Source organism: Leucopleurus acutus, assembly GCF_964270905.1.
Source record: "Leucopleurus acutus genome assembly, chromosome: 7".
NCBI classification, from domain to species: Eukaryota; Metazoa; Chordata; class Mammalia; order Artiodactyla; family Delphinidae; genus Leucopleurus; species Leucopleurus acutus.
In genome coordinates this window covers 64,453,986-64,479,913 of record NC_139150.1, presented here as the reverse complement: position 1 = coordinate 64,479,913, position 25,928 = coordinate 64,453,986, and the positions used below count along the sequence as shown (strand labels likewise).

Here is a 25,928-nt window from a genome sequence, read left to right as displayed (position 1 = left end):
GATGGATACAAGTCGGGTAGAAGTGGGGTGGAGATTGTAAGGAGGCAGAAATTCAACTGTAAGATGGAAAATCTTCCTCAGTCTCAATGATTTACATTGAATTGAGAGTTGCTTTTCTCTTTTTCTGGAGGGTGACCTCTTAGGTTGGATTCTGGTTAAGTAAAATTAAGTCAATCTGGTGTAGGGCCCTGTTTCCTAAAACCCCACCTATTATGACGGCTGGTTGAAAACAACAGTCTTACTGCCTCAGTAAACATAAGGCTAGTCACGGAGGCCCCCAGTTTTTTCTGATGTGTTTTTCAAATGATAATTTGATAATAAAATCATTGATCTGATAGTTTTTTGTTTTTTATGTCTGGGGGGCTTGTAGTTCAGCATCTGGGAGCTATCCACGGCTCCCCTCTTCCTCATGCCTCTGTGTCCAGCCAGGCTCGTGGTCGTGCTGCTTTTGCCTTTTCAAGGTTTATCAGCTCCGTCTCTTCCTCTTTATTCTGACTATAATTGTTCTAGTGGGGGGCTTGTCAGCTCTTCCCTAGACTGCATGGCAACCCAGGGACCTTCGGTCTGTAGTTTCTCTTCCCTCCAGCTCGCTCTCCATTGTGCAATTGTCTACCCTCTCAAAGATGAGAATTTCACCTGGGCATGTCTCTGCTTCAGCATTTAGCAGCCCTCATTGACTATGGCAGTGGTTCTGTATCTGAATATCACACGTGGGGAAGGCTTTTTCTAACCAAACTGGTATCTCCCCGCCAGTTCCCTACTCCCCTCTTACCAATGTCCTCAACTGCTACTGGCAGGTATGTTGCATACTTGAGTGGCACAGGTACAGCACAGGTAGCTTTCTTATTCCTTAGTCATTCCCTTTTTTGCAGCAGGTTTCTGCAGCAGTGCTGAGTTATATACGCCCAGATGGCCAAGCCAAGCACACCAGGGTCTTGAATGCTTCCCTGAGCTTTTTTTTTTTTTTTTGCTTGCAAAGTTCATACCTACCTTGCCTTCCTTCCTTCAGCTGGTTACTTCCCAATCTTTTGTGTGTGTGTGTGTATGTGTGTGCTTTAAGCATTGATGCTTCCAGGAGGCTTTTGTGGACCTCTTCGCATCCCCGCCCACCTTTGTGCTGTCATGACATCCCCCACATGTCTCCATCCATGCATGTCTTCATCCCTTAGCGAGTTGTGTTGCTTTTGTCTGATTTTGTGTTTGGGTGCCTGCTGTAAAATAGGCATTCAGCAAATGTTTGGTGAATCCTGAAATGAAATATTCTTATTTGAGGCAGATTTGAATCCAATTGAAGAAATTCTTTCCTGGCCAATATTGGAACTTGTGTAACCATAAGATTCCTTAAAATCAGAAAATAAACATTTAAATTGCATAGTGAATTTTACATTTATTGATTCTTTTAATAATTTAAAGATTAAGTATTTAAGTAACTGATGACATTAACAAACTAAAATTAGTTCTTCTTTCGTTTCGGAAGGATGCTCAAGTGCACAGGAAATCAATACCAGAGCATCTTTCTGATATTAACGGACTAGAAAAGCATGGACTATCTCCATTAGCACCTTCTATTAGAGTAACATCTTCCAAGCAGTTATTATTTTTTAATTTTTATTATTATGTTTTTTTGCGGTACGTGGGCCTCTCACTGTTGTGGCCTCTCCCGTTGCGGAGCATAGGCTCCGGACGCGCAGGCTCAGTGGCCATGGCTCACGGGCCCAGCCGCTCCGCGGCATGTGGGATCCTCCCGGACCGGGGCACGAACCCGTGACCCCTGCATCGGCAGGTGGACTCTCAACCACTGCCCCACCAGGGAAGCCCTCAATAGGAGGGCTCTTGGAATCCTAGAATGCTCAACCTAAAAAGGTCATTCATTTAGGCCAGCTGACCCAGTTTTATGGCTGATGACCATTAGGCCAAGAGAAGTGATCTCTTTTCCCCTAAACAGTATTTCATATAAGTGACAACAACTTTAGAATCCAGATCAGTTATCTGTGGTCTGGAAATGTATATGAATGAAATTCACAATGTTAAATAGACTGCCTGCTAAAGTCTCCTCTAAAGAAGAACCATAATCCCATTACTTGGAGTAAGACAGACAGGAAAGTCCTTGGAGCATATCCTTAAAGTCAGCCATTTTGAATTCCATTGAACCCAGAAGAAAGTTGCTCAGTAGTTGATGATGTTTATTGAAGTACGTTTGGACTAACCTTTATGGCCCCAAATTGATGAGGATTACTTCCTTACTTCCTTAAAGTAATGCAAGGATTTAAGAAATGTTTCCTTTTTGTCCTCTAACTTGGAAGAAAAATGACCAAAAAGCATTTCAGATGTAAAGCAAGAAGAATGGTTTAATTTAAAAATCATATCCTCAAAAGATAGTGTTTTGTTCTAATCTTGCAGCTACACAGCTATGGGGACAGTTTAAGAATCTTTTGCTAAATGATCTAATTATTTAATTGTTTTCAGGATGAAAATATGATCAACTTCATCAAAGGTGGACTCAAAATTAGAACAAGTTACCAAATATATAAGTAAGTTAAAAATTAAGATTTATAAAAAATATTTTAACAGGGTTTGTACCTTTTTGACCACGTTCTTGTGGTTTCTAAGTGATTCTTGTACTATGTACCATTTTGTACTTCAAAGTTCTCAGTCAGTATGACTATGTTTTTTAAAATTTCGTGTTGGTAAAAGTGCATTTGATTTTTGGCTTACTGAGGTGTATTCAATGCCATAGGACAACACAAGTTAAGTTTAAATGCAGTTTTAAAAGAAAAATAGCTGTAAAGAAAAGTACTTACATAATTTCTGATTAGATAATCTTAGTTTCTCTCTCCTAAAAACAATTTATAAATTTAAAATGACAGGTATGTACAGGTATGTCTTTGGTCCAGACTCTAGAACATCACTGCTCCAATGAAGTTCTGCAATGATTCAGATTTTCAATTAAACTGGACCATAGTGTCATTCACATCTTCTATATCCTTACTGATTTTTATCTAGTTGTCCTATCCTTTACTCACAGAGTTAAAAATCTTCAGCTTTGATTCTGGAGTCATCCATTTCTCCCTTTAGTTCTGTCAGTATTTGCTTTGTATATTTAGAACCTCTATTATTGGGCTTATATATATTTTAATTGTTTTATCTTCCTAATGAATTAATCTTTCATCATTATAAAATGTTCCTATGTAACTCCTTATAATATTCCTTGTCTTGAAATCTGTTTTGTCTGATATTAGTAAAGCTACTCATGCTTTTTTATAATTAGTATTTGCATGGCATATATTCTTTTACTTTAAACCTATCTTTGTTTTTGTATGTAATTTGCATTTTTTGTAAACATGCTTAATTTGGTCTTGCTTCTTTACTCAGTGTGACAGTTAATATGTTTGCACTTGTGAGTACCATTTTGCTTTTTTCCTTTGCCTTATTTGTCCCCCCCCCCTTATTTTTCTGCCTTCTTTTGCTTCAAGTAAAAAAAAAATATGTATATGTATTCCAGTGGAATCCTTCCATTGTTTTCTTAGCTATAGCCCTCTTTAATTTTTTTAAGTGTTTGCTCTAGTGATTATAATAGCCTTCTTAACTTATCATAGTCAACTTAGAGTTAATATTGTACCATTGCACAAGTATAAGAACTTTGCAAAAGTATAGTTTCATTTACCACCTGTTGTCTTTTATACTATTCTTACAATAGTACACGTATGTATATTACACACTCCACAGAGTGGTACCATCTTTTGCTTTAAACAATTTTATGTCATGGTCTTCACTATTAACCCATATATTTACCATTTTTGGTGTTCATTCATTCCTGTCTAATTTCAGACTGAAGCATTTCTTTTAAGATTTCTTACAGTGTGTGTCTACTTTCATCAATTCTCACTGTTTCATTTACCTGAAAACACCTTTATTATTTATTTATTTATTTTTTGTGGTACGCAGGCCTCTCACTGTTGTGGCCTCTCCCGTTGAGGAGCACAGGCTCCGGACTTGCAGGCTCAGCAGCCATGGCTCACGGGCCCAGCCACTCCGCGGCATGTGGGATCTTCCCGGACTGGGGCACGAACCCATGTCCCCTGCATCGGCAGGCGGACTCTCAACCACTGCGCCACCAAGGAAGCCCCATCTTTATTTTTTATTTATTTATTTTTTTGCGGTACGCAAGCCTCTCACTGTTGTGGCCTCTCCCGTTGCAGAGCACAGGCTCAGCGGCCATGGCTCACGGGCCTAGCTGCTCCACGGCATGTGGGATCTTCCTGGACCGGGACACGAACCCGTGTCCCCTGCATCGGCAGGTGGACACTCAACCACTGCGCCACCAGGGAAGCCCACATCTTTATTTTTGAAGGCTGTTTTTGCTCAGTATAGTATTCTCGAGTTACAAGGTTTTCTTTTTCTTTTCTTCTTTTGCCCCTTTAAAACTGTCAATCCATTGTATTATAACCTCTATTGTTTCTGATCATAAGTCAGCTGTTATTTTAATTATTTTTCCCTTGTCTGTAATTTGTCATTTCTTCTGGCTGCTTTGAAGACTTGTATTTTTTATTCTTAGCACATTGACTGATGTGCTTAAGTATGGCTTTGAGAAATGTGTAGCTATTATTTCTTCAAGTATTTTTTTCTGCTCCATTCTCACTTTTCTCCTTCTGAGACCCCAATTACATGTTAGTCACCTGATTTTGTTCAATAGGTCACTGAGCTGCTGTTCATTTAAAAAAATTGTTTTCTTCAGATTAGACATTATCTCAACATCTGGGCTGTCTTGGGGTCAGTTTCTATTGCCTGCTTTTTCTCCTGACTATATGTCATGTTTTTCTGTTATCAAGTCAATAATTTTTTGATTGTACACTAGATAGTGATACATTGTAGAGACTCTAGGTTCTGTTTTCTTTCTCAGAATAGTGCTGATTCTTGCTCTGGGAAGCATTTGACTTGACTAGACTTAGAGCCCATACTCTTCACTCTTTGGTAGTGGGAAGCATCTGAAATCTTGGTTCTATTACTTCTTCTGTCTTGTCTCTGCTTTTCTTTGGAGTTTCCCCAGTGCTCACATAGATCATGAATCAGCCAAGAATTTGAGTGGAGTTCTAACACTGATTTTGGTGTTTCCCTCCTATGTGGTTCTCTCCTATCTGAAAATTCCCCCATTACCTTATAGGTAATCTGGCAGATTTGAACCCTGGGCTCCTTTAGAAGCCAATAAGACTGTGGCTTTCTGTGTAAGTTCTAGGCGTCCTGCACCAAGTGTACTAGGGAGTACTTCCAGGTGACTAGCCATATAAACTTAAGGTCCCTTCAAGAGTTGTTCTCTTTTTTCAAATTTCAACCCTTCTCCAGTTTCCCATTACTTTTTTTTTCAGTTTCCAGTGCCTACCAATATATTTTAAATATGCATTTTGCATTTTGTCCAGAGTTTATAATTGTTATCTGTGGGAGGGTTAATCTAATATAAGCCACCCTGCTATTACTGGAAGCAGAATGAAGATTTAGTATTTTAAGAGATGCTTTTACCCAACATGATTTCATAAAATTATATTCCATTCAAAATCCTGGAAGGGAGTGGATTTGGGGAACCTGATATATTGTTTTTACTTTTCCTCTTGAAATATTTTTTAGAAGATATAAAAGAATGTTAAAGAGTTGATTGCTTTTTCAGTCATCAAAACTTAAAAACCAAAGGAATTAAAATAGTCTTGTAATGGCACAGAAATATATATCAGTGGAATGGAACATAGGGCTTAGAAACTCGTGTGTGTGTGTGTGTGTGTGTGTGTGTGTGTGTGTGTGTGTGTGCGCGCACGCGTGCGTGCATACATGCGTGTGCATGCATGTGTGTGTGTACATCATGCATGCACTTCTGTGTACACACACGTACATTTACCAGCGAATTCAAAGCATACTAAAAACCTATATATACATAAATCTCTTTAAAATCAGTGGGAAAATATGGGTACTTTAATAAATGGTTTTGGGAAAATTGGCTCTTCGTTTTGGAAAAAAGACTGTATGAAAGATACATTCCAGAGAGAAACAGTCACCTCTACCCACCACCAGTCCCTCCCATCAGGAAACTTGCACAAGCCTCTTAGATAGCCTCATCCATCAGAGGGCAGACAGCAGAATCAAGAAGAACTACAATCCTGCAGCCTGTGGAACAAAAACCACATTCACAGAAAGATAGACAAGATGAAAAGGCAGAGGGCTATGTACCAGATGAAGGAACAAGATAAAACCCCAGAAAAACAACTAAATGAAGTGGAAATAGGCAACCTTCCAGAAAAAGAATTCAGAATAATGATAGTGAAGATGATCCAGAACCTTGGAAAAAGAATGGAGGCAAAGATCAAGAAGATGCAAGAAATGTTTAACAAAGACCTAGAAGATTTAAAGAACAAACAAACAGAGATGAATAATACAATAACTGAAATGAAAACTACACTAGAAGGAATCAATAGCAGAATAACTGAGGCAGAAGAACGGATAAGTGACCTGGAAGACAGAATGGTGGAATTCACTGCTGCGGAACAGAATAAAGAAAAAAGAATGAAAAGAAATGAAGACAGCCTAAGAGACCTCTGGGGCAACATTAAATGCAACAACATTCGCATTATAGGAGTCCCAGAAGGAGAAGAGAGAGAGAAAGGACCAGAGAAAATATTTGAAGAGATTATAGTCAAAACTTCCCTAATGTGGAAAAGGAAATAGCCACCCAAGTCCAGGAAGCACAGAGAGTCCCATACAGGATAAACCCAAGGAGAAACACGCCGAGACACATAATAATCAAATTGGCAAAAATTAAAGACAAAGAAAAATTATTGAAAGCAGCAAGGGAAAAATGACAAATGACATACAAGGGAATTCCCACAAAGTTAACAGCTGATTTCTCAGCAGAAACTCTACAAGCCAGAAGGGAGTGGAATGATATACTTAAAGTGATGAAAGGGAAGAACCTACAACCAAGATTACTCTACCCAGAAAGGATCTCATTCAGATTCGATGGAGAAATCAAAAGCTTTACAGACAAGCAAAAGCTAAGAGAATTCAGCACCACCAAACCAGCTCTACAACAAATGCTAAAGGAACTTCTCTAAGTGGGAAACACAAGAGAAGAAAAGCACCTACAAAAACAAACCCAAAACACTTAAGAAAATGGTCATAGGAAAATACATATCAATAATTACCTTAAATGTGAATGGATTAAATGCTCCAACCAAAAGACACAGGCTTGCTGAATGGATACAAAAACAAGACCCATATATATGCTGTCTACAAGAGACGCACTTCAGACCTAGGGACACATACAGACTGAAAGTGAGGGGATGGAAAAAGATATTCCGTGCAAATGGAAATCAAAAGAAAGCTGGAGTAGCAATACTCATATCAGATAAAATAGACTTTAAAGAATGTTACAAGAGACAAAGAAGGACACTACATAATGATCAAGGGATCAATCCAAGAAGAAGATATAACAATTATAAATATATATGCACCCAACACAGGACCACCTCAATACATAAGGCAATTGCTAACAGCTCTAAAAGAGGATATTGACAGTGACACAATAATAGTGGTGGACTTTAATACCTCACTTACACCAATGGACAGATCATCCAAACAGAAAATTAATAAGGAAACACAAGCTTTAAATAACACAGTAGATCAGATAGATTTAATTGATATTTATAGGACATTCCATCCCAAAAGAGCAGATTACACTTTCTTCTCAAGTGCACATGGAACATTCTCTAGGATAGATCACATCTTGGATCACAAATCAAGCCTCAGTAAATTTAAGAAAATGGCAATCATATCAAGTATCTTTTCTGGCCACAACACTATGAGATTAGAAATGAATAACAGCGAAAAAGAAGAAAAAAACACAAACACATGGAGGCTAAACAATACGTTGCTAAACAACCAAGAGATCACTGAAGAAATGAAAGAGGAAATCAAAAAATACCTAGAGACAAATGACAATGAAAACACGACAATCCAAAACCTATGGGATGCAGCAAAAGCATTTCTAAGAGGGATGTTTATAGCTATACAGGCCTACCTCAAGAAACAAGAAAAATCTCAAATAAACAATCTAACCTTACACCTAAAGGAAGTAGAGAAAGAAGAACAAAAAACCCCCGAAGTTAGCAGAAGGAAAGAAATCGTAAAGATCAGAGCAGAAATAAATGAAATAGAAACAAAGAAAACAATAGCAAAGATCAATAAAAGTGAAAGCTGGCTCTTCAAGAAGATAAACAAAATTGATAAACCGTTAGCCAGACTCATCAAGAAAAGAGGGAGAGGACTCAAACCAATAAAATTAGCAATGAAAAAGGAGAAGTTACAACAGACACCACAGAAATACAAAGCATCCTAAGAGACTGCTACAAGCAACTCTATGCCAATAAAATGGACAACCTGGAAGAAATGGACAAATTCTTAGAAAGGTATAACCTTCCAAGACTGAACCAGGAAGAAATAGAAAATATGAACAGACCAATCACAAATAATGAAATTGAAACTGTGATTAAAAATCTTCCAACAAACAAAAGTCCAGGACCAGATGGCTTCACAGGTGAATTCTATCAAACATTTAGAGAAGAGCTAATACCCATCCTTCTCAAACTCTTCCAAAAAATTACAGAGGAAGGAACACTCCCAAACTCATTCTATGAGTCCACCATCACCCTGATACCAAAACCAACCAAAGATACTACAAAAAAAGAAAATTACAGACCAATATCACTGATGAATATAAATGTAAAAATCCTCAACAGAATACTAGCAAACTGTTCCTTCAGTAAGTCCAAAAGAGAAAAACAAATATCATATATTAACGCATACATGTGGAACCTAGAAAAATGGTACAGTTGAACCAGTTTGCAGGGCAGAAATTGAGACACAGATGTAGAGAACACACTTATGGACACCAAGGGGGTAAAGCGGCGGGGGCTTGGGGGAGGTGGTTTGATGAATTGGGCGATTGGGATTGACATATATACACTGATGTGTATAAAATTAATGACTAATAAGAACCTGCTGTATAAATAAAATTCAAAAAATAAAAAAATGATACATTCCATATAGATTTGATATTAAAATATTTTTAGAAGAGTACAACCAAAACATAGGAAAGTCTTTTTATAGTCCTAAAGCACAAAGGCCTTTAAACTTTTGATTTATTTAAAAATTTTTCACTTTGAAATGATTCCAGAATTTTTACAAAGAATTATCATATATTCTTCCAATATACAAATGTTAACATCTTATGGAACCACAGTATAATTATTAAAACCAGGAAATGAACATTGATATACTATTATTAACTACTTCATTGACTTTACTCAAATTTTTCTGATTGTCCCACCAGTGTCCTTATTCTGGTCCAGGATTCACTCCAGGATCCTGGATGTCACATTTAGTTGTTACGTCTCCTTAGTCAGTTTTAATCTGGAAGAGTCCCTCAGTCTTTCTTTGTCTTTCAGGACCTTGACATTTTTGAAGAATACTGGGCAGGTATTTTTTAGACCATTGCTCAAGGTGGACTTATCTAATGTTGTTTAATGATTAAATTCAGATTTTTCTATGGCAAGAATACTATAGAAGTGATGTGGTGTCCTTCTCAGTGTGTCATATCTGTAGATATATGATGTCAATTTCAGAAGCCTTTTAAAGTGTGACATAAAATCAGAAACCATAGAAGACTAACCTGACCAAATAAACATATAAATTTTCATCATGGCAAAAATATCCCGTAATAAAAAATACAAATAGAAATGTGATATAAATGACTCAGGGCAAATGACAGTGTGAGAAACTCATAGGTTGGTGGGGGTCTAAACGGATAGAGTTTTTATGAAGGATGTTCTGGCAGTATATACCAAAATTAAGAATATGCATTACCTTCAATCTCAGAAGTTCTTTTTCTAAGAATTTATCCTATGAACAGTTAGGATGGTATAAATATAGTTATAGTACTTGATATAGGAAAGTACTTGATAAAGGTATAAGAACACTTTAGCAGCATTGTTTGTAATATGGAATATTTTGAAACAACTTGAAAATTTAAGAATAGGAATTTGGTTAAATAAATTATTCCATAGAATGGAATAATATGTACTTGTTAAAGAATAAGGTAGCTTTCATGCATTTTCATGGAAAATTGTCAATATAATCTATTGAAGAGTATATACTATGTGATCCCATTTGTGTTTTCTAAAGATTGCATTGTTTGTAAAGCATAAAAACAACTAGAAAATTATGTACCAGGCTGTTAACAGTGACCGTCTCTCTGTGGGATGATTGTGTAGGGACACTTAGGGTTTCTCCATGTTATTTGAGCATTTTGTAATAATCATCTATTATCAGCAAATAGAACATTTACACAGAAAATAACTCTGAACATAATATGCATATCCTGCCATCCTGTTGATATTTTGACATTTGAAGTTTTGTGCATGTATATAAGCATATATAATTATCTTTTTATACAGTGAGATTATATGCTTTGTGTCAGTTTGAAATTTCTTTTTTCACTTCATGTCAGAAAATTTTAGATCATTAAGTATTTTTAATTCATCATGGCTTTTAATGGCTCCACAGTATTCCACTATTTGGATATACTACATGTGTATGTATAAATGTATGCATGCATGCAACTATCTTCGTAACCAATTTCCGGTTGTTGCCTATTTAGTTTGTTTATAAATTTTTATTATAGGTAGTAATACAGTATCTTTCCTTATAGGTCAAGTTTTGTGTGTATCCATGCTATTTCCTTAGAATAAAATTAGATTTGTTGGTTCAAAGGTATGCACGTGTGTAAGATTTCTGATATATATTGCAAAATTATTCTGAAGAATAATTGGATTGGCAAACTTTTTCTTAAAATACCAGACAGTAAGTGTTTAGGCTTGTGGGTTGTAAGATCTCTGTCCCAACTACTCAACTCTATGACCGCAAGGTGTAAGCAGCCATAGACTATAAGTAAATGGGTGTGGCTATGTTCCAATAGGTTGCCAACCTCTTTACTATAACTACCATTTTACCATAAATAAATGAATGTGTCTATTTGTTCTTACCTTTGCCAGCACTGGTTTTCTATTTAAAAAATTAAAATAATGGTTTTTATCACAAAAGTGGCATATATATTTTGGAAAATAGGAAAATGTGGATGAGCAAATATTAAAATACACACACACACCATATACTTATCACCCAGTAATTATGGCTGTTAACATCTTAGTATATATTCTTTCAGAATATTTTCTACATGTATCTAAAGATATATATTTTTTTAAACAAAAATGAGATCACACTGTATGTACTATTTTTTAACCTGCTTTTTTTCAGTTAATGATGTTTACTTTTTCGTGTCAACAAGTCTTCATTTCATATAATACTCAATCCATCTTCAAATTTTGCCTGTTGTCCCCAAATCTCTTTTACTGCTGGAATGTCAGCACCAGGATCCAACCCAAGACTGCCTTGAACATCCAGTGTTTATGTTCATTAAATACATCTTATTCTAGAAGAATCTCTGTATTCATGAGAGTTGTTGAAAAGCGCAACCCATTTGTCCTGCAGGATATGCACAGATTTGTTTGGTGGCTTCCTTGAGTTTTCATTTAGCTTGTTCCTTGTCATAGTCAGCTCAGGCTGCCATAACAAAATATCATACACTGGATGGCATAAGCAACAGAAATTTATTTCTTCACAGTTCTGGAGGATGAAAGTCCAAGATCTGGGTACCAGCATGATCAGGTTCTGGTGAGGACTCTCTTCTTGGCTTGCAGACAGCCACCTTCTCACTGTGTCCTCACATGGAAATGAGAGACCTTCCTCTTATAAGGCCACCAATCTTATCAGAGGAGGACCCCACCCTTATGACCTCGTTTATCCTTAATTACTTCCTAAAATCTCTGTCTTCAAATACAGTCACACTGGGTGGGGGGATTAGAGCTTCAACATATGAATTTGGGGGAAATATAGTTCAGTCCATAGCATTCCTGTAGCCCTTTATATTTCCTGTAAACTGGAAATTAGATTCAGGTTAGTTGCATTTGGCTAGAATACATCATAAGTGAAGTTGCATGATTTATAAGTGCATCACACCAGGTGATACATAAAATCTGGCTATTTCTTACTACCTTTAAAAAATATATCTGTCAGTTTGATAAGCAATTTCTGGTTATTGCCAACTTTTACATCTTTGTCATTGTTTTCATCTGCATTTCTCTGATTAAGTATTTGCCTTTTGAAGATGTGAAGGGAAAGGGAAAAATGCATAGAAAATTAATTAAAGTGAGAAATCAGAAAGATTGGCTTGGATGGAAGAGGGAAAAATAAGAGGACAGTTGCAGGCAATTGTGATCGAGCTTGCTTTCCTCTTTCAATCTTTCCTAGTTGTGAGTTTCATTTTGGTCTATTTGAGACCATGGTGATCATGCTGAAATTCAAGTCTTTTTGTCAGTAGCACCTCAGTTACTCAGTGGAGGGTAGGTTGCTGAAGTGTGCACAACGGCTGAGAGACTGAGCATTCCTAGGAAGTCTCCTCTAACACATTGCTGGGAAACTGTGAGATCACAGTCCTGCGGTCCTTTGGCTCCTGAGTCATGCTTGCTGATATTTCAACCCTCTTTTGCTTTAAGCCCAGAAAGATTGTGCTGATAAACAGTGTAGAAATGAGTGTGTCGTTTTTCCTTAATGATGATTACCCAGTAGAGGGGTGGGATAGGGAGGATGGGAGGGAGGCTCAAGAGGAAGGGGATATGGGGATATATGTATGCATATGGCTGACTCACTTTGTTGTACAACAGAAACTAGCACAGCATTGTGAAGCAATTATACTCCAATAAAGATGTATTAAAAAATAAAATAAAATATCGGCAAACTAAAAAAAGAAAAAAGTAAACGCAGCACAGCTTCATCCACTTAAAAATTCTCAGTATTTTGGCTAATGACATTTATCTTACGGTATGTAAATGCAAAATTTGACTTAAAATTAGTTTTCAGTGTCATAGTAAACTTACAGTATAACTGTTTTCTTCAATCCAGAGAATGTCTTTCTATCCTGCACGTAATTCAGAAGAACAAAGTTGAGCAGCAGTTCTTCTATGAGTTTGAAGGTGGCGTCAAGCTTGGAATAGGGGCCTTTAATTTGGTAAGTGATCAGAAAGCAACCAGAATCTTTCGTACAAGAACCTTAGGTTTTCAGTGCCTCTGCTACTGCATTTGAACCTCACCCTGAACCACTACCTGGGTTTGGTTGGCAAGTGGCTACAGTGGGATCAGTTTTCTTGTGCTGTGAACCAGTGGGGGCTTTGGCCAGAATGTGCTGTAAAGTTCTGCACATGCTCAGAATAGTTTTCGATTGTATAATACGGGAAGCATGCAGCTCTCTGAATGGACTAGTAACATTTTTTGGTAATAAGGAGCTTGAAATTCAGTTCTACTTCCACATCAGAAATATTATTGCTATAGCAATGGTGGCTCTGAAATTGAAAATAGGTGAGGGAACAATATAGTTTGAGGGATGATGAAGCTCTGGGGTAGATGAAGGGTTTGAGTAGATATCTGTCCAATTGCTATATTATTTAGATATTTTGATATTTTATTAAGGTTTGACTGGAATTGGTGAGAAAATTAAGTAGTAAAGGGAATCCCACACATAAGTGTATACACTACCGTGGCCGCTTTGTTCATGAGCCCATTGGTTGATGACAGAGGTGGCTGAGGAGAGAGGCTGGCTAGTGTCCACAAAATGAATCACCCTATCCACTTGATTATTAAAATCTTCCTCTGCTGAGGCCAGCCTTTGGTGAACATTCACATGGGACACAAATATCTTCACATTTTTTGCCCATTCTGAGATGTCTGTCCGTATACCTCTTTCCCAGAGCTCCTTGTCATCAATTTTCCCATCATGTTCTTTCTAAAGCCCTGACCATCCAACCAAACCACTGGCAAACACCCATGAATCAGTAAATAATTGCATATATGGCCATTTCTCCTTCCAAGCAAAGTGAACAAACAGGGCACTGCTCAAAGTTCTGCCCTGGGAGGACTTCCCTTTATCCTACTCTTTAGGGATGTCCCAGAGAGGGGCTGTAGTGCTGTAGGTGTCTACTTCTGGGTCATGCCTGCATATATGAAGAATACAACAGACTTTTGCTTTTGGAAAAGGATGCTAAAAGAAACACTTTGGAGGTGGACACTGGGGGTTATCTTCTCATCACTTTATCAACCCACATGAAAGGAGCAAGTGTTCTTTAGAGCATTCTGAAAAAGCCAGGTTTTTTGTTTTGTTTTTAACTTTTTAGGTGTATTGTCTTAACTAAATGAAATTAAGTCACAAGTAATGATTATACTAGGTGCAGTATGTGGTGATTGAGACGTGTCCAGTGGTTTAAACTTGGTTCTAATTTTTCATATTACTGAATCATTAAAACTTTAAGTTGGTTAGAGTTTAACATTTATCTACAGTTAGATGTACTAACACTAAGTACACTTGTATTTTTTTTCTTACAGATGCTGTCCCTTTTACCAGCACGGATTATCAGACTACTAGAATTTATAGGATTTTCTGGAAATAGGGTACAAAATTAATTTTTTTTTAAATTTTGACAAGGAAAATAAAAGTTATTTATTGAATATGAGGGAAATACAACGTGTCCTCATAACTAGCAATTTGTTTTCAGAACAACAAAGAGGCATTGGGTCTTGATTATATTTTTCAGGAGTTAAGAGATGGTTTTTCTATTGAAAGTTAAAAATTTTCATCTTTGTTATTTAAATTCTGGGATTAAAATTTATGTTTTACTAATATTGCTGCTTGCTGGATCTTTAGTACTCATGTGAGGTTAAAATGTGCTTCCCTAACATTTTTGCAACCCCAGAGTTTCCTGCAAAACCAAGAAATTAGGCTAGATTTCCCTGTCTAACATTTTATGATTCGTATGGATCAAGCATAGTTGCAGTTGTTTTGGTTTTCCTTGTTTTTACACGTTTCACTATAAAACTAAGCAAGGAAATTTGTTTTCCATGAGTTTTGTTTGTTATAGTTCTGTGTGGTTGTTTTTGTAGTGTATAACATTTATTAATCATAACACTCAATATGCTATTACCAGAGTTGCTTTATTGCAAAAGTTGTCCCTGTTAGTCCAGAGAGCAGGTTTTGAGAAATAGATGAGAACAGGTACAAGAAGCTGTAATTTTTTTCCCTATTTATTCCACTGTCCAGGTTCTCCATAAGTATTATGTATTTATGGTGATCCCTTCCTGATATGGTCTATCTATTCAGACTCTGTATTTCATCGTTACCCTCCCCTCTACTATTCATCTTCCACCTTATTTCTTTAGTAGCTCCAACTTGCCCCTTGAATAAAGTCCAAACTATAGCACGGATTCAAGGGCCCTAGGATCTGATTCTAGCCAGTGCTTCTAGCCTACTACCCATCCTTTTTGCTTCCCTAGTGTTCCTGCTAAACTGGGCAAATGGTTGTTCACCAGATAGACCCTGCGCTTTTCTGTTTCCATGCTTCTGCTGGTGTCTGTTTTGGATGTCCTCCCCAACTGGCATCCTCCCAAATAATGTCTCTTGAGAGCCTCTCCATCCATTAGGATTGAGATAAATGTCACCTATTCCACAAAGCTTTCTCTTATCTTCTCCCAACAAAGCTCAAGTATTCCTAGCTTTCAGAATCATTTACTTATCTTTCTTATGGCCCTTGCCATATTCCAATAAAATTATGTGTTCATATACTACCTTCGCTATTTGATGGAAAGATCTTTGAAGACATAGAACTGTATATATTCATACCCACCGTAGCATTTTGTACTTAGATCCTCAATATGTTTTAATAAATTAATATTTATATAAGAGAAATACAGCATTTTCTATGAAATGAGCTCTACCTTTTTCTCTCCCTAAGATCACATGATATAAGAATTTGGGAGATTGTCTTATGCCAGTTTAACATGTAAAATTTGCTTCTAGTTAGATACTACTGCTATTCTAAGCTCTTGAAAAATAAACCCCACCTTCATGGAGAGTGGGGATCCATGAGCTAGCATTTTAAAGTCTCTGAATATGATGTTTCAATCATGCTCTTCTCATTCTAAAATGCCTCTAATTCCCATAGGAGTTGGGCATCCTGCAGTTACGGGAAGGTGCCTTAGGAAGAAGCATGAGGTCTCCACTATGCTGCTTAACTATGCTAGCTTTTCATACTTATATCTCCCTGATACTTGGTAAGGACTGGATTATATTTCACATCATTGAATGTTGATTATCTTTCATCTGAGTAAGTAAAAATTTAGAAAAATCAGTAAGAGGTCGTAGCCTGTATTTACCTTTTTTTTGAGCAAAAGTGAAAAATTGTGACATTTCTCATAGTAACATTTGGCAGAGGGGGTGGAGGGTTTCTTTCATCAAATTCGTTGTAATCAGTTCTCAGCTAAAAAATTCTATAAAGCTTGTTTAAGGTGATCTATTTTTAGCATATTACATTTCTTTTTTTAGCAGAAAATTAAATTTTTGGTTAAAATAAGTTCAATATTGCTATTAAAACCAGAAATTTCAATTAGAAACTGAAGGCAACCACCTCTGCTCCTAAGAATTTGCCCTAGAGCTTTCTTAAACTAAAGTCATAGATGAGACTTGTCTTCTTTTATTTCCCAAATATTAAAATGACAAATTAACAGTTTTCCATGAATAGGTCTTTGCTATATTTTAATGAAATTTGGAGAAATAGTTATAAATGTCAACCACATTTCTTGAAGACTGAGGCTTTTCCTGTTAAATTTCTAGGTACAGGAGAAGTGAATGTTGTGGAAGCAGAGCGTCTCCTTGAGCCCTACCTCCAGCAGTTTCCAAATGTACGCTTAGAATTTCAAGTGTCTTTTTCAACCATAATCAATCAACCAGGGTTGACCATTGAACAGTCTGTTTCTCCCTCCGCAGGGCTCCCTCATGTTGTTTTATCATGGCCGGATAGAGCTGCTGAAAGGAAATGTGGAAGAGGTAACTTATTTGAAGGGGTCATTTGGGGGGCTGTCTATATGGTGGAGTTGCGTAGTGCACCCATTCCATATGAGCAAGTCCAGCTATATGCACTAGACAGAAATAAAGGGAAAACATGTAATTAAAAAGCCAAAAGTTAATTGTGTGGATGCACTCTATGATATATAGTAAACTACTGAATATACTCTACATTTGCACATAAAGTACCTGAGGCAATTCAGGGTAGGATATAGAAGTACAGTTGGGCAGTTTAAGGGGCTTTCAAAAATCTTTGACTACTATCCATCTCGGTATTACATATTGGCTTTGGAATCTTGCCCCTGCATAAAGGTCACTCCACTGTACTACATGTGTGCTCCCCATCAAAGGAAATTATTCACTAATTCTCTTGAAGAAGAAGAGTGAATAGCCTTTTATATAAATATACTCATGAACAATTTTCTTCTACACAAATGGGGTCAAACATGTATTTTTCCTTGATTTGATTTTTTTCTACTTACAATACATCTTGGATTTCTTTCCAGGTTAGTATTTCTAAATCTTCCTCATTCTTTGTGATGGCTGGGTTTCATTCAATGAGATGGATGTACTGTACTTATTAAAGCAGCCCACTATTGATAGACATTTGGCTACTATACATAATGCTGTTGTAAACATTATTATGTGTATATTTCTGTGCAAAAGTGTATTTATATAAGATCGATTCTGATAATGAGGATTTCTAGGTCAAAGATGTTTGCATTTTGATAAATTCAGACAAATTGCCCTCCTAACAAGGCTAGTCCATTTAAACTCCTGTAAAGATATGAGAATACTTGTTTTCAGTGCTCTTTGGCAACTCTGGTCATTATTTATCTGTTTTATTTTTGCCAATGTGGTGGCTGAAAAATGATAATCTAATCTTTTAATTTATCTTTTCCAGTGTAAAAATTTCTTCATATGTATATTTGCCACTCATTATCTTTTTCTCTAATTTCCTGTTTATATCTTTAAACAATTTTCCCACTGAGTTGTTTGTCTTTTTTTAAGGATTTTATAAAATTGCTGTATAAGGGTTGATCCTTTGCCCGTTACGCATATAGCGATATCTTCTCCCAGTCTGTCCATTGCCTTTAACTTTGTTTAAGGTATATTTTACTCTCTGGAAGTTCTAAATTTATTGTCAAATCTTTTCTTAAAGGACTTCTGCATTTTACGTCTTACTTAAGAAAGGAACTTTGCTACTCCCACATTATAAAGTTCCATGGCCCTCTCACAAAGTTACATAAAGAGGCAAAATTGAACTGTATTGTTGCATGTAAGGAAAGGAATGTGTTGTCGTATTGAGTGGTTTCATGAGTGATGATTTTGCTCTTTTTGTACAAAGTGTTTTATGTATTTTTCCATTAGGTTATTATCTCCTTGTCTAATATCTGGATGATCAGCTTTATGCAATTGACTTATAGGCACAAGAGATATTTCGAAAATGCATTTCAGTTCAAGAAGAATGGAAACAGTTTCACCATCTCTGTTATTGGGAGCTGATGTGGATTTTTGTATTCCAACAAAACTGGAGGGAGGCGTATTACTATTCAGATCTGCTTTGCAAAGAGAGTAAATGGTCCAAGGTAAAGTACAGTTTCATTAATGTCATCTGTTTGCTCATAAGTGTACAGGATGATTTTCATCTAGGACTGTTTCTTCCATAGTATGATATTGACACTGTTTTCTCAACTTAGAGATCCATCAGAGGACGAAGTGGACATTAAGTACCTGCTGTTTGTAACCACTGTCCTCAGCACTACGTGCTTTAAAAGCCATCCAAATAGTCTTTTTCAACAGAGAGGCTTTATCTGTGAAGATGAACTGTACTTATATATAAAAAGTATTAGATATCAAGTATTGATAATTGTTTGTAGACTTTTTGATACCCTGATAACAAGGCTTTTCATAATAATCAAAATTAATTCTTTATCCATTCATCCGTTGCTGCACACTTAGGTTGCTTCCATGTCTTGGCTTTTGTAAATAATGCTGCTATTAACGTTATGATGTACATATCTTTTTGAATTAGTGTTTTCGTTTTTCTTTGGATATATACCCAGGAATGGAAATGCTGGATCATATGGTAGTTCTATTTTAATTTTTTGAAGAACTTCATTCTGTTTTCCATAGTGGCTGTACCAATTTACATTCCTACCAACAGTATACTAGGGTTCCCTTTTCTCCACAATCTCATCAACGTTTATTATTTGTTGTCTTTTTGATGATAGCCATTCCAACAGGTGTGGCAAGTTAGGGGAAGGAGATTAAGAGGTACAAACTGCTAGCTATAAAATAAAATACAGGGCTTCCCTGGTGGCACAGTGGTTGAGAGTCCGCCTGCCGATGCAGGGGACACGGGTTTGTGCCCCGGTCTGGGAAGATCCCACATGCCGCAGAGCGGCTGGGCCCGTGAGCCATGGCCGCTGAGCCTGCGCGTCCGGAGCCTGTGCTCCCCAACGGGAGAGGCCACAACAGTGAGAGGCCCACGTACCGCAAATAAATAAATTAATTAATTAAAAAGAGTTCTAAAAAAATTCTGATCCATTTGTGAAAAGTTGGGAGGAATGAGATAATGATCTGTTTTTCATTTTGTCCATTTTCTCATCCATGAACGTTACAGTTGTATAATAGGAAAATGGCCAAAATTAGGTGAAAAGTTTTGATCTCATTTGGAACAGGTGATATAAGACTTCATTTCCTTTTTTTAATATATTTGATACCTCTTAAATATTATATCTGGAAGATTTGTAGGTCTTTCCTGATTTGCAAGATAGCAATGTCATGTACCTAGGATGCTCTCTGACTAGCTGCTTTTCTTTTCCTCAAGGCAACATATGTGTTCTTAAAAGCTGCAATTTTGAGTATGCTTCCAGAGGAAGATGTAGTAGCAACTAAAGAGGATGTGGTAACTTTATTTAGGTAAGCAAGACACTATTTCTATAACAAAGATCCTGAATGAATAGAGGAACACACAAATACTTTCTTTTTCCCTTAGTGCTCTTCCATGCCTCACCTTCATATTTCTTTAATTTATCTGATTTGATACAGAAACTCTTAAAAAATATATTTAGGGCTTCCCTGGTGGCGCAGTGGTTGAGAGTCCGCCTGCCGATGCAGGGGACACGGGTTCGTGCCCCGGTCCGGGAAGATCCCACATGCCGCGGAGCAGCTGGGCCCGTGAGCCATGGCCGCTGGGCCTGCGCGTCCGGAGCCTGTGCTCCACAACGGGAAAAGCCACAGCAGTGAGAGGCCTGCGTACCGTAAAAAAAAAAAAAAAAAAAATATATATATATATATATATTTAACTAAGGGTCAAAATGTCATCCTTTTAGCAAGACTTTGCAGATATACCAGTGTAATTGGGAATCTTGAGAACACATGTTTTTTTGTTTTGTAATTGGGGCTTTGCTACTGCATTTTGAACAGTTTCCTAAAATGGTATTGTTAGCTAAAGATGTTTACTGTTATAAATCAAAGGTATTTTGTGATCAGAAAAACTTAAGAATATAACACAATATAATATACCCTTAGTTTTCATTAGTGTGCCAAAGATTCTGAGAAGCTCTGCTGTGAAGTAATCTGTTTAACTTTGTTTAGACCAGTGTCCGTCCATCCATCCATCCATTCATGTGTAACCTTTATGTTGAGCACCTACTGTATGAAGACTACTGTGTTAAGTGCTGAATTAACAGGCATGGATCCTGTCCTTGTGCAGTTCATAATCTTGTAGTGGAACTAGATATCAGTGAAATAATCACCCAGTAAATGCAAAATTATAACACATGACTGATTTTTCTCCTCCTGCTTGTCTCACCATTCCTTCTTGGTATCTTTGTAAGCTCATCCTACTTCCATCTATTAAAAGTTGATGCTTTTGATTTCAAAGGTCAGTCTTAGAACCTCAACCTTAGGAAATCTGATTCAAGCCAAATTGAAATCCCTAGTACACACCTTGTGACTGAGCTCCAGACCCATATATCTAGCTCCCGTTTACCACCTTCACTTAGATGTGTCAAAGCATTTAAAACTCACCACATCCAGTCTTCCCTAGCAAACCTGGTGTTCTTTCCTCTCTCAGTGACTGGGACTACCAGTTAGCAAGGCAGAAACCTATAACACATGCATCGCCAACACTACCCACTGTCCCTCCATTCCCCGGTGGGAGTAGAGGTATGGATAAGAGCACAGAGGGAATGATAGTTGAGATGAGGTCTGAAGGTGGCTTGGGAGCTGCTGGGGCAGTGGGGAGTTGTAGTGATAACAGTTTCAGACCAAGGGAACAGCATTTGAGAGGATGCTGTTTCAGGAACAGCATATGAGAGGATGCTCTTGCAGGAAGGAGCACTGCACATTAAAAGAACTAAGACAAAGCTGATATTGGTCAGGACGTGATGCTACATTTTATATATAGGTTTAAGGAAAATGAACGTCCAGGATTGCTCAAAATATGTCTCATAGAACACAGAATTCCTTTAAAAAATAAGACAGAGTCTCCAGCCGTACCACCCTGAGTGCGCCCGATCTTGTCTGATTTTGGAAGCTAAGCAGGCTCGGTGCTGGTTCGTACCTGGATGGGAGAGCGCCTGGGACTACCGTGTGCTGTAGGCTTAAAAAAATAATAAGATAAAATGTGTTTTAGGGACACAGAGCTCATTGGTATCCCGAGTGGGTGTTGGTAAGTTAATAGAACAGAGGTAGAAACCAGACTGAGATTGGCTAAAGAGTGAATGAGATACAAAGAAATGAAGAGAGTTGAGCATAAATAACATCCCTGGATAACTTTGACTATGAAGTGGAAGAGACAGAGAGAGAGTTGGAGGGAGATGTATTATCAAAGAATATCTTAATGGGAGAGATCTGAGCATTCTCAAAAACCACTGGGAAGGATCCTTTGGAGAAAGAGAAGTTAGACATATAAGCGAGAAATGGTATAAGCGAGAAATGGGATAACTGATATTTGCAAGGCTCTTGAGAATGCAAGAGGAGATAGAATACAAAGCACTGATGGCAGGACTGGCTTTATCTAGAGGGAGGACCAGGTCCTCTATTGTATGGGAGGGAAGAAGTCCAGAACAGGTGCAGAGGCATGCAAGCTCGTGGGTGGTAGTGTGAGATGGAGGGCTTCCTCCCTCACAGCTTCTGTTTTTCTTTATGAAGTAGCAGGCAGGGCTGTCTGTTGAGAGTGAAAGAGAAAGGAGTGGGATGGAGGTGTGAGGAGGATGAAGAATATTGGAAACCATTGCTGTAGAGGGTGGGACAGTGAGGTGATGAGAGAAACACAGGAGGGGGAACGGCAGGTGGTGCCAGGGCTCGTTAGAGGTTGGTGTTGATGAATTTACAGTGACACCAACTTGTTCTCAGTGCCAGTGCAGGGAGGATGGATACTGAGCTTCATCCGGATGAGTGCAACGACTAGGCATTAGCAAGGGAGTATGCAGTAAAGATTGCCTGCCTGGCCGTCTAAGCAGGAGGATGGAGGGACGGGGAAAGAAAGAGACTGCTGAGCTGGGAGAAAGTTGAAAGGCAAGAGGACTGAAAGTCTTAGTAGAACAGCCAAGGTAGAATGAGGAGAGTGGTGTTCAAAGGGTGGTGTGCTTGAATTTGTACTTTGAGGTCGAAAAGCCACAGGTGATGAAGTGGTCTAAGGTGTGACTGTAGGGGTGGGTGGCTGTGGTGGAAAGGAGGAGGTGACCGCTGGAGATGAGGAAGTTAAGGAACGGAGAAGCCCAGCTGCGTTCTTCAAACATAACTGATGACAAACACTTTTTTAAAAATATTTATTTATTTATTTTTGGCTGCGTTGGGTCTTCGTTGCTGCTCACGGGCTTTCTCTAGTTGCGGCGAGCGGGGGCTACTCTTCATTGCGGTGCGCGGGCTTCTCATTGCGGTGGCTTCTCTTGTTGCGGAGCACGAGTTCTAGGCGCACGGGCTTCAGTAGTTGTGGCTCACGGGCTCTAGAGCGCAGGCTCAGTAGTTGTGGTGCGCGGGCTTAGTTGCTCCGCGGCATGTGGGATCTTCCTGGACCAGGGCTCGAACCCGTGTCCTCTGCATTGGCGGGCAGATGCTTAACCACTGCGCCACCAGGGAAGCCCAGTGACAAACACTTTTGAGTGGAATACTATAGTGTGTGACCACATTATGAGAAATAATGGCCTGGCTGAACCCTCTGACAAATTTGTCAGAACAAATTTGAAGGTATGACCAGGACTACTTTTTCATGCTTTTAGAGAAGCTCTTTTTAGCAATAGGACCATGTATACTAATAGAATCAACATTAGTGGAAGCCATGTAGATTAATGCCACCTCTTACTGGTAGAATGTATTGCCTCATTTCACACAAGCAACAAATGGAATGGAATATTAAGGTACATTGGGACCTTTTACATCCATACTTCCTGTACTTCAAAGTAAATTTTCTCCATATCAAAATAATTTCTTTGAAATATGTAACAAATCTTATTTTCAGGAGAAAGCTTGAGGTCTGCTGCATGTGTGATAGCATCTAATTTGTTGGGATAATGAGAGGAGAGTCCCCAAAATGAATGTTCTCTTCATACAGACTCTGTGATCCTTAAATGACAAGGTTTCATGTCCACTGCATGCTTCTGACCCCTTCCCTCAACTCCCACCTCACATTTCCACTGCCTCATCCACTGATGTTAATTCACAGTAATGATGGGCATTCTGGTTTAAAAGCCATAGCCCTTCGTACACCTGAAAATAACATAATGTCATATGTCTATTACACCTCAATTAAAAAAATCCATATTCCCAAATTGTGCCCAGAAAGAATGTAACACAAGCTTGTCTTCATACTGGAATGTTTTTTCCTCTTATTGCATCTTTTTCTTTCAGTATAGCTGGATATTTCCCTAAATTTCTTCTTGGCAACGTGTTTGGTGCATTCGCCAAGTTATGTATAAGAAAAGTGCCCTAGGAACATGTAGTCTCATCATCCTATTCTCAATTTTATGTGCTTGTGAATTTTATAATTGGAATTTCTTAGAATTTTGAGAGAAAGGTTGTAAACATGGTATATGTTCTTAGTTGATTATTTTCAAAATCACCTATGCTTTGGAAACATTTTCTCAAATTATACGTGAATTGACGGCTATCTTTTGAGCCACATTACTTTACAGATCTGTGTCATACTTGCAGAAAGGAATAGGAGATGTACCAGTATACGCTATTGCCTCTCTCACAAGTATGCACAATGTAAATACTTTGGACTTTTTCCTGCTTACTTATGGAAATTGCCAATTTTATATCTAGATTTCCTTGACTTTGTTTGATAGGCTAAGACACTTGCTAAGTTAACTAGAAAGAAATACGTGTCAATCAGTTGTTCTCAAACTTGTGCGTGCATCAGAATCCTCTGGAGGACTCACTGAAATCCAGATTGCTGGGCCCTGGCTCTAGAGCTGCTGATTTAATAGGTCTGGGGTGGAGCCTGCAAATTTGCATTTCCAACAGGTTTCCAGGTGATGCTGATGCTACTGGTCTGGGGAGCACAGCGTGACAAGGACAGGTGTAAATAATGTATGTGTTCTTAATGACCTTTCGCTGGGGCTGGGGCTTTTCACAGACAGGTGGATGGCTTGAAGCAGAGAATTGCTGGGAAATCGATCCCTACGGAGAAGTTTGCTGTGAGGAAGGCTCGACGTTACTCTCCCTCGTTGCCCGTGCCCGTGAAGCTCGTCTTGCCTGCCCTGGTATCTGCCTTTATTTTATTTACTGTTTGCATCCTAGAAATAAATTGTCTATTCACAGTGGCAGGGAGAACATCTAACTTTTGTTGTGAAGTTTGCTCAATTAAAAAACATTGTGTTTGTAAGGTGAACATTTATAAATAAATTATTAATGAATAATAAAAAGTATAGCAGATGTTTTTTGACTGATTGGTATGTTCTAGGAATTTTGATAAAGGCTATTTATAAAATATATCATTTAATTCTTATAGTAACTGTATGAGGGGAGTTTCTCTTTGTAGCCTCATTTGACAAGTAAGGAAATTCAGGCAGAGACAGGGTGAGTTGACTTAATTGAAATTGAGTTGAATTATAATGCAAGCCACATATGTAACTGTACCTTTTCTAGTAGCCACACTAAAAATCAAACGGTAAAAAATTGAAAAATAAAAGGACACATGATAATCATTTTAAGAGTATTGGTTTAACCCAGTTTATGCAACATTTTGTCATTTGAGCATGTAATCTCTAAAAACTTATTAATGCGATTTCTCATTCTTTCATATTGTACTCATCCATTGAAATCTGGTGTGTGTTCTATGCTTCGTTTGAACTAAGTTTGAACCCGTCTCATTGCTCCAGAGCCATAAGTGGCTGGTGGCTGCTGTGCTCTAGCCCAGCGCTAGAGCTCACTTTCTTGATCGGTATGCCATTTAGGCTAGACTTTGTGAAAAGCATAATTTCAACTTAAATTGTCTTAATGAAGACTTTTTTTAAAGTACTGAATATATCACATTATGATGACTCTTTGGGGCTTTAGTTTTGCGTAGGTAGTCACGTAGCACAGGAGAGCTGTTTAGTGCAAGCTGACACCTGCTATCCTCCTTTGGGGGTTCATGATTTTCTTTTTTTGATTCCAGAGTTTATTCAGTTATCCCCCTTTAACAGTTGTGTAGTTTCCAGTTTTTACTACTACAAACAAGCTACAATTAATATTCTTTCATATCTCTCTTTCTGTACATGGGCATAAAATTGTCTTGGAGAGACGTCTAGAAATGGAATTCTGAGTTGAAGGGCATATGCATTTAATACTTTGACATTGCCAGTTTGCCCTCCAGAAAGGCTGTACCAATTTAAATTCCTACCAACAGTGTTTTACTGTTTAAATGTGCAGTTGAGCATCTTTTCACATG

The 25,928-nt window shown here is 37.9% G+C and overlaps 1 protein-coding gene across 2 annotated transcripts in view; it reads left to right on the top strand.

Annotated features, from left to right (window-relative positions):
- The window catches only part of TTC39B (tetratricopeptide repeat domain 39B), a gene marked incomplete at its 3' end in the record, with an annotated part of 131,524 nt that overhangs the window by 89,089 nt on the left and 16,507 nt on the right, over positions 1-25,928 (top strand). For both annotated transcript variants that reach the window (XM_082842853.1, XM_082842854.1), the window contains 9 exons: positions 2,467-2,531; positions 13,057-13,162; positions 14,530-14,595; positions 16,143-16,251; positions 16,811-16,878; positions 16,964-17,023; positions 18,469-18,630; positions 19,875-19,966; positions 24,633-24,759. In XM_082842853.1, coding sequence (XP_082698979.1) covers positions 2,467-2,531; positions 13,057-13,162; positions 14,530-14,595; positions 16,143-16,251; positions 16,811-16,878; positions 16,964-17,023; positions 18,469-18,630; positions 19,875-19,966; positions 24,633-24,759 — 855 coding nt within the window. The remainder of the gene's footprint in view (positions 1-2,466; positions 2,532-13,056; positions 13,163-14,529; positions 14,596-16,142; positions 16,252-16,810; positions 16,879-16,963; positions 17,024-18,468; positions 18,631-19,874; positions 19,967-24,632; positions 24,760-25,928) is intronic.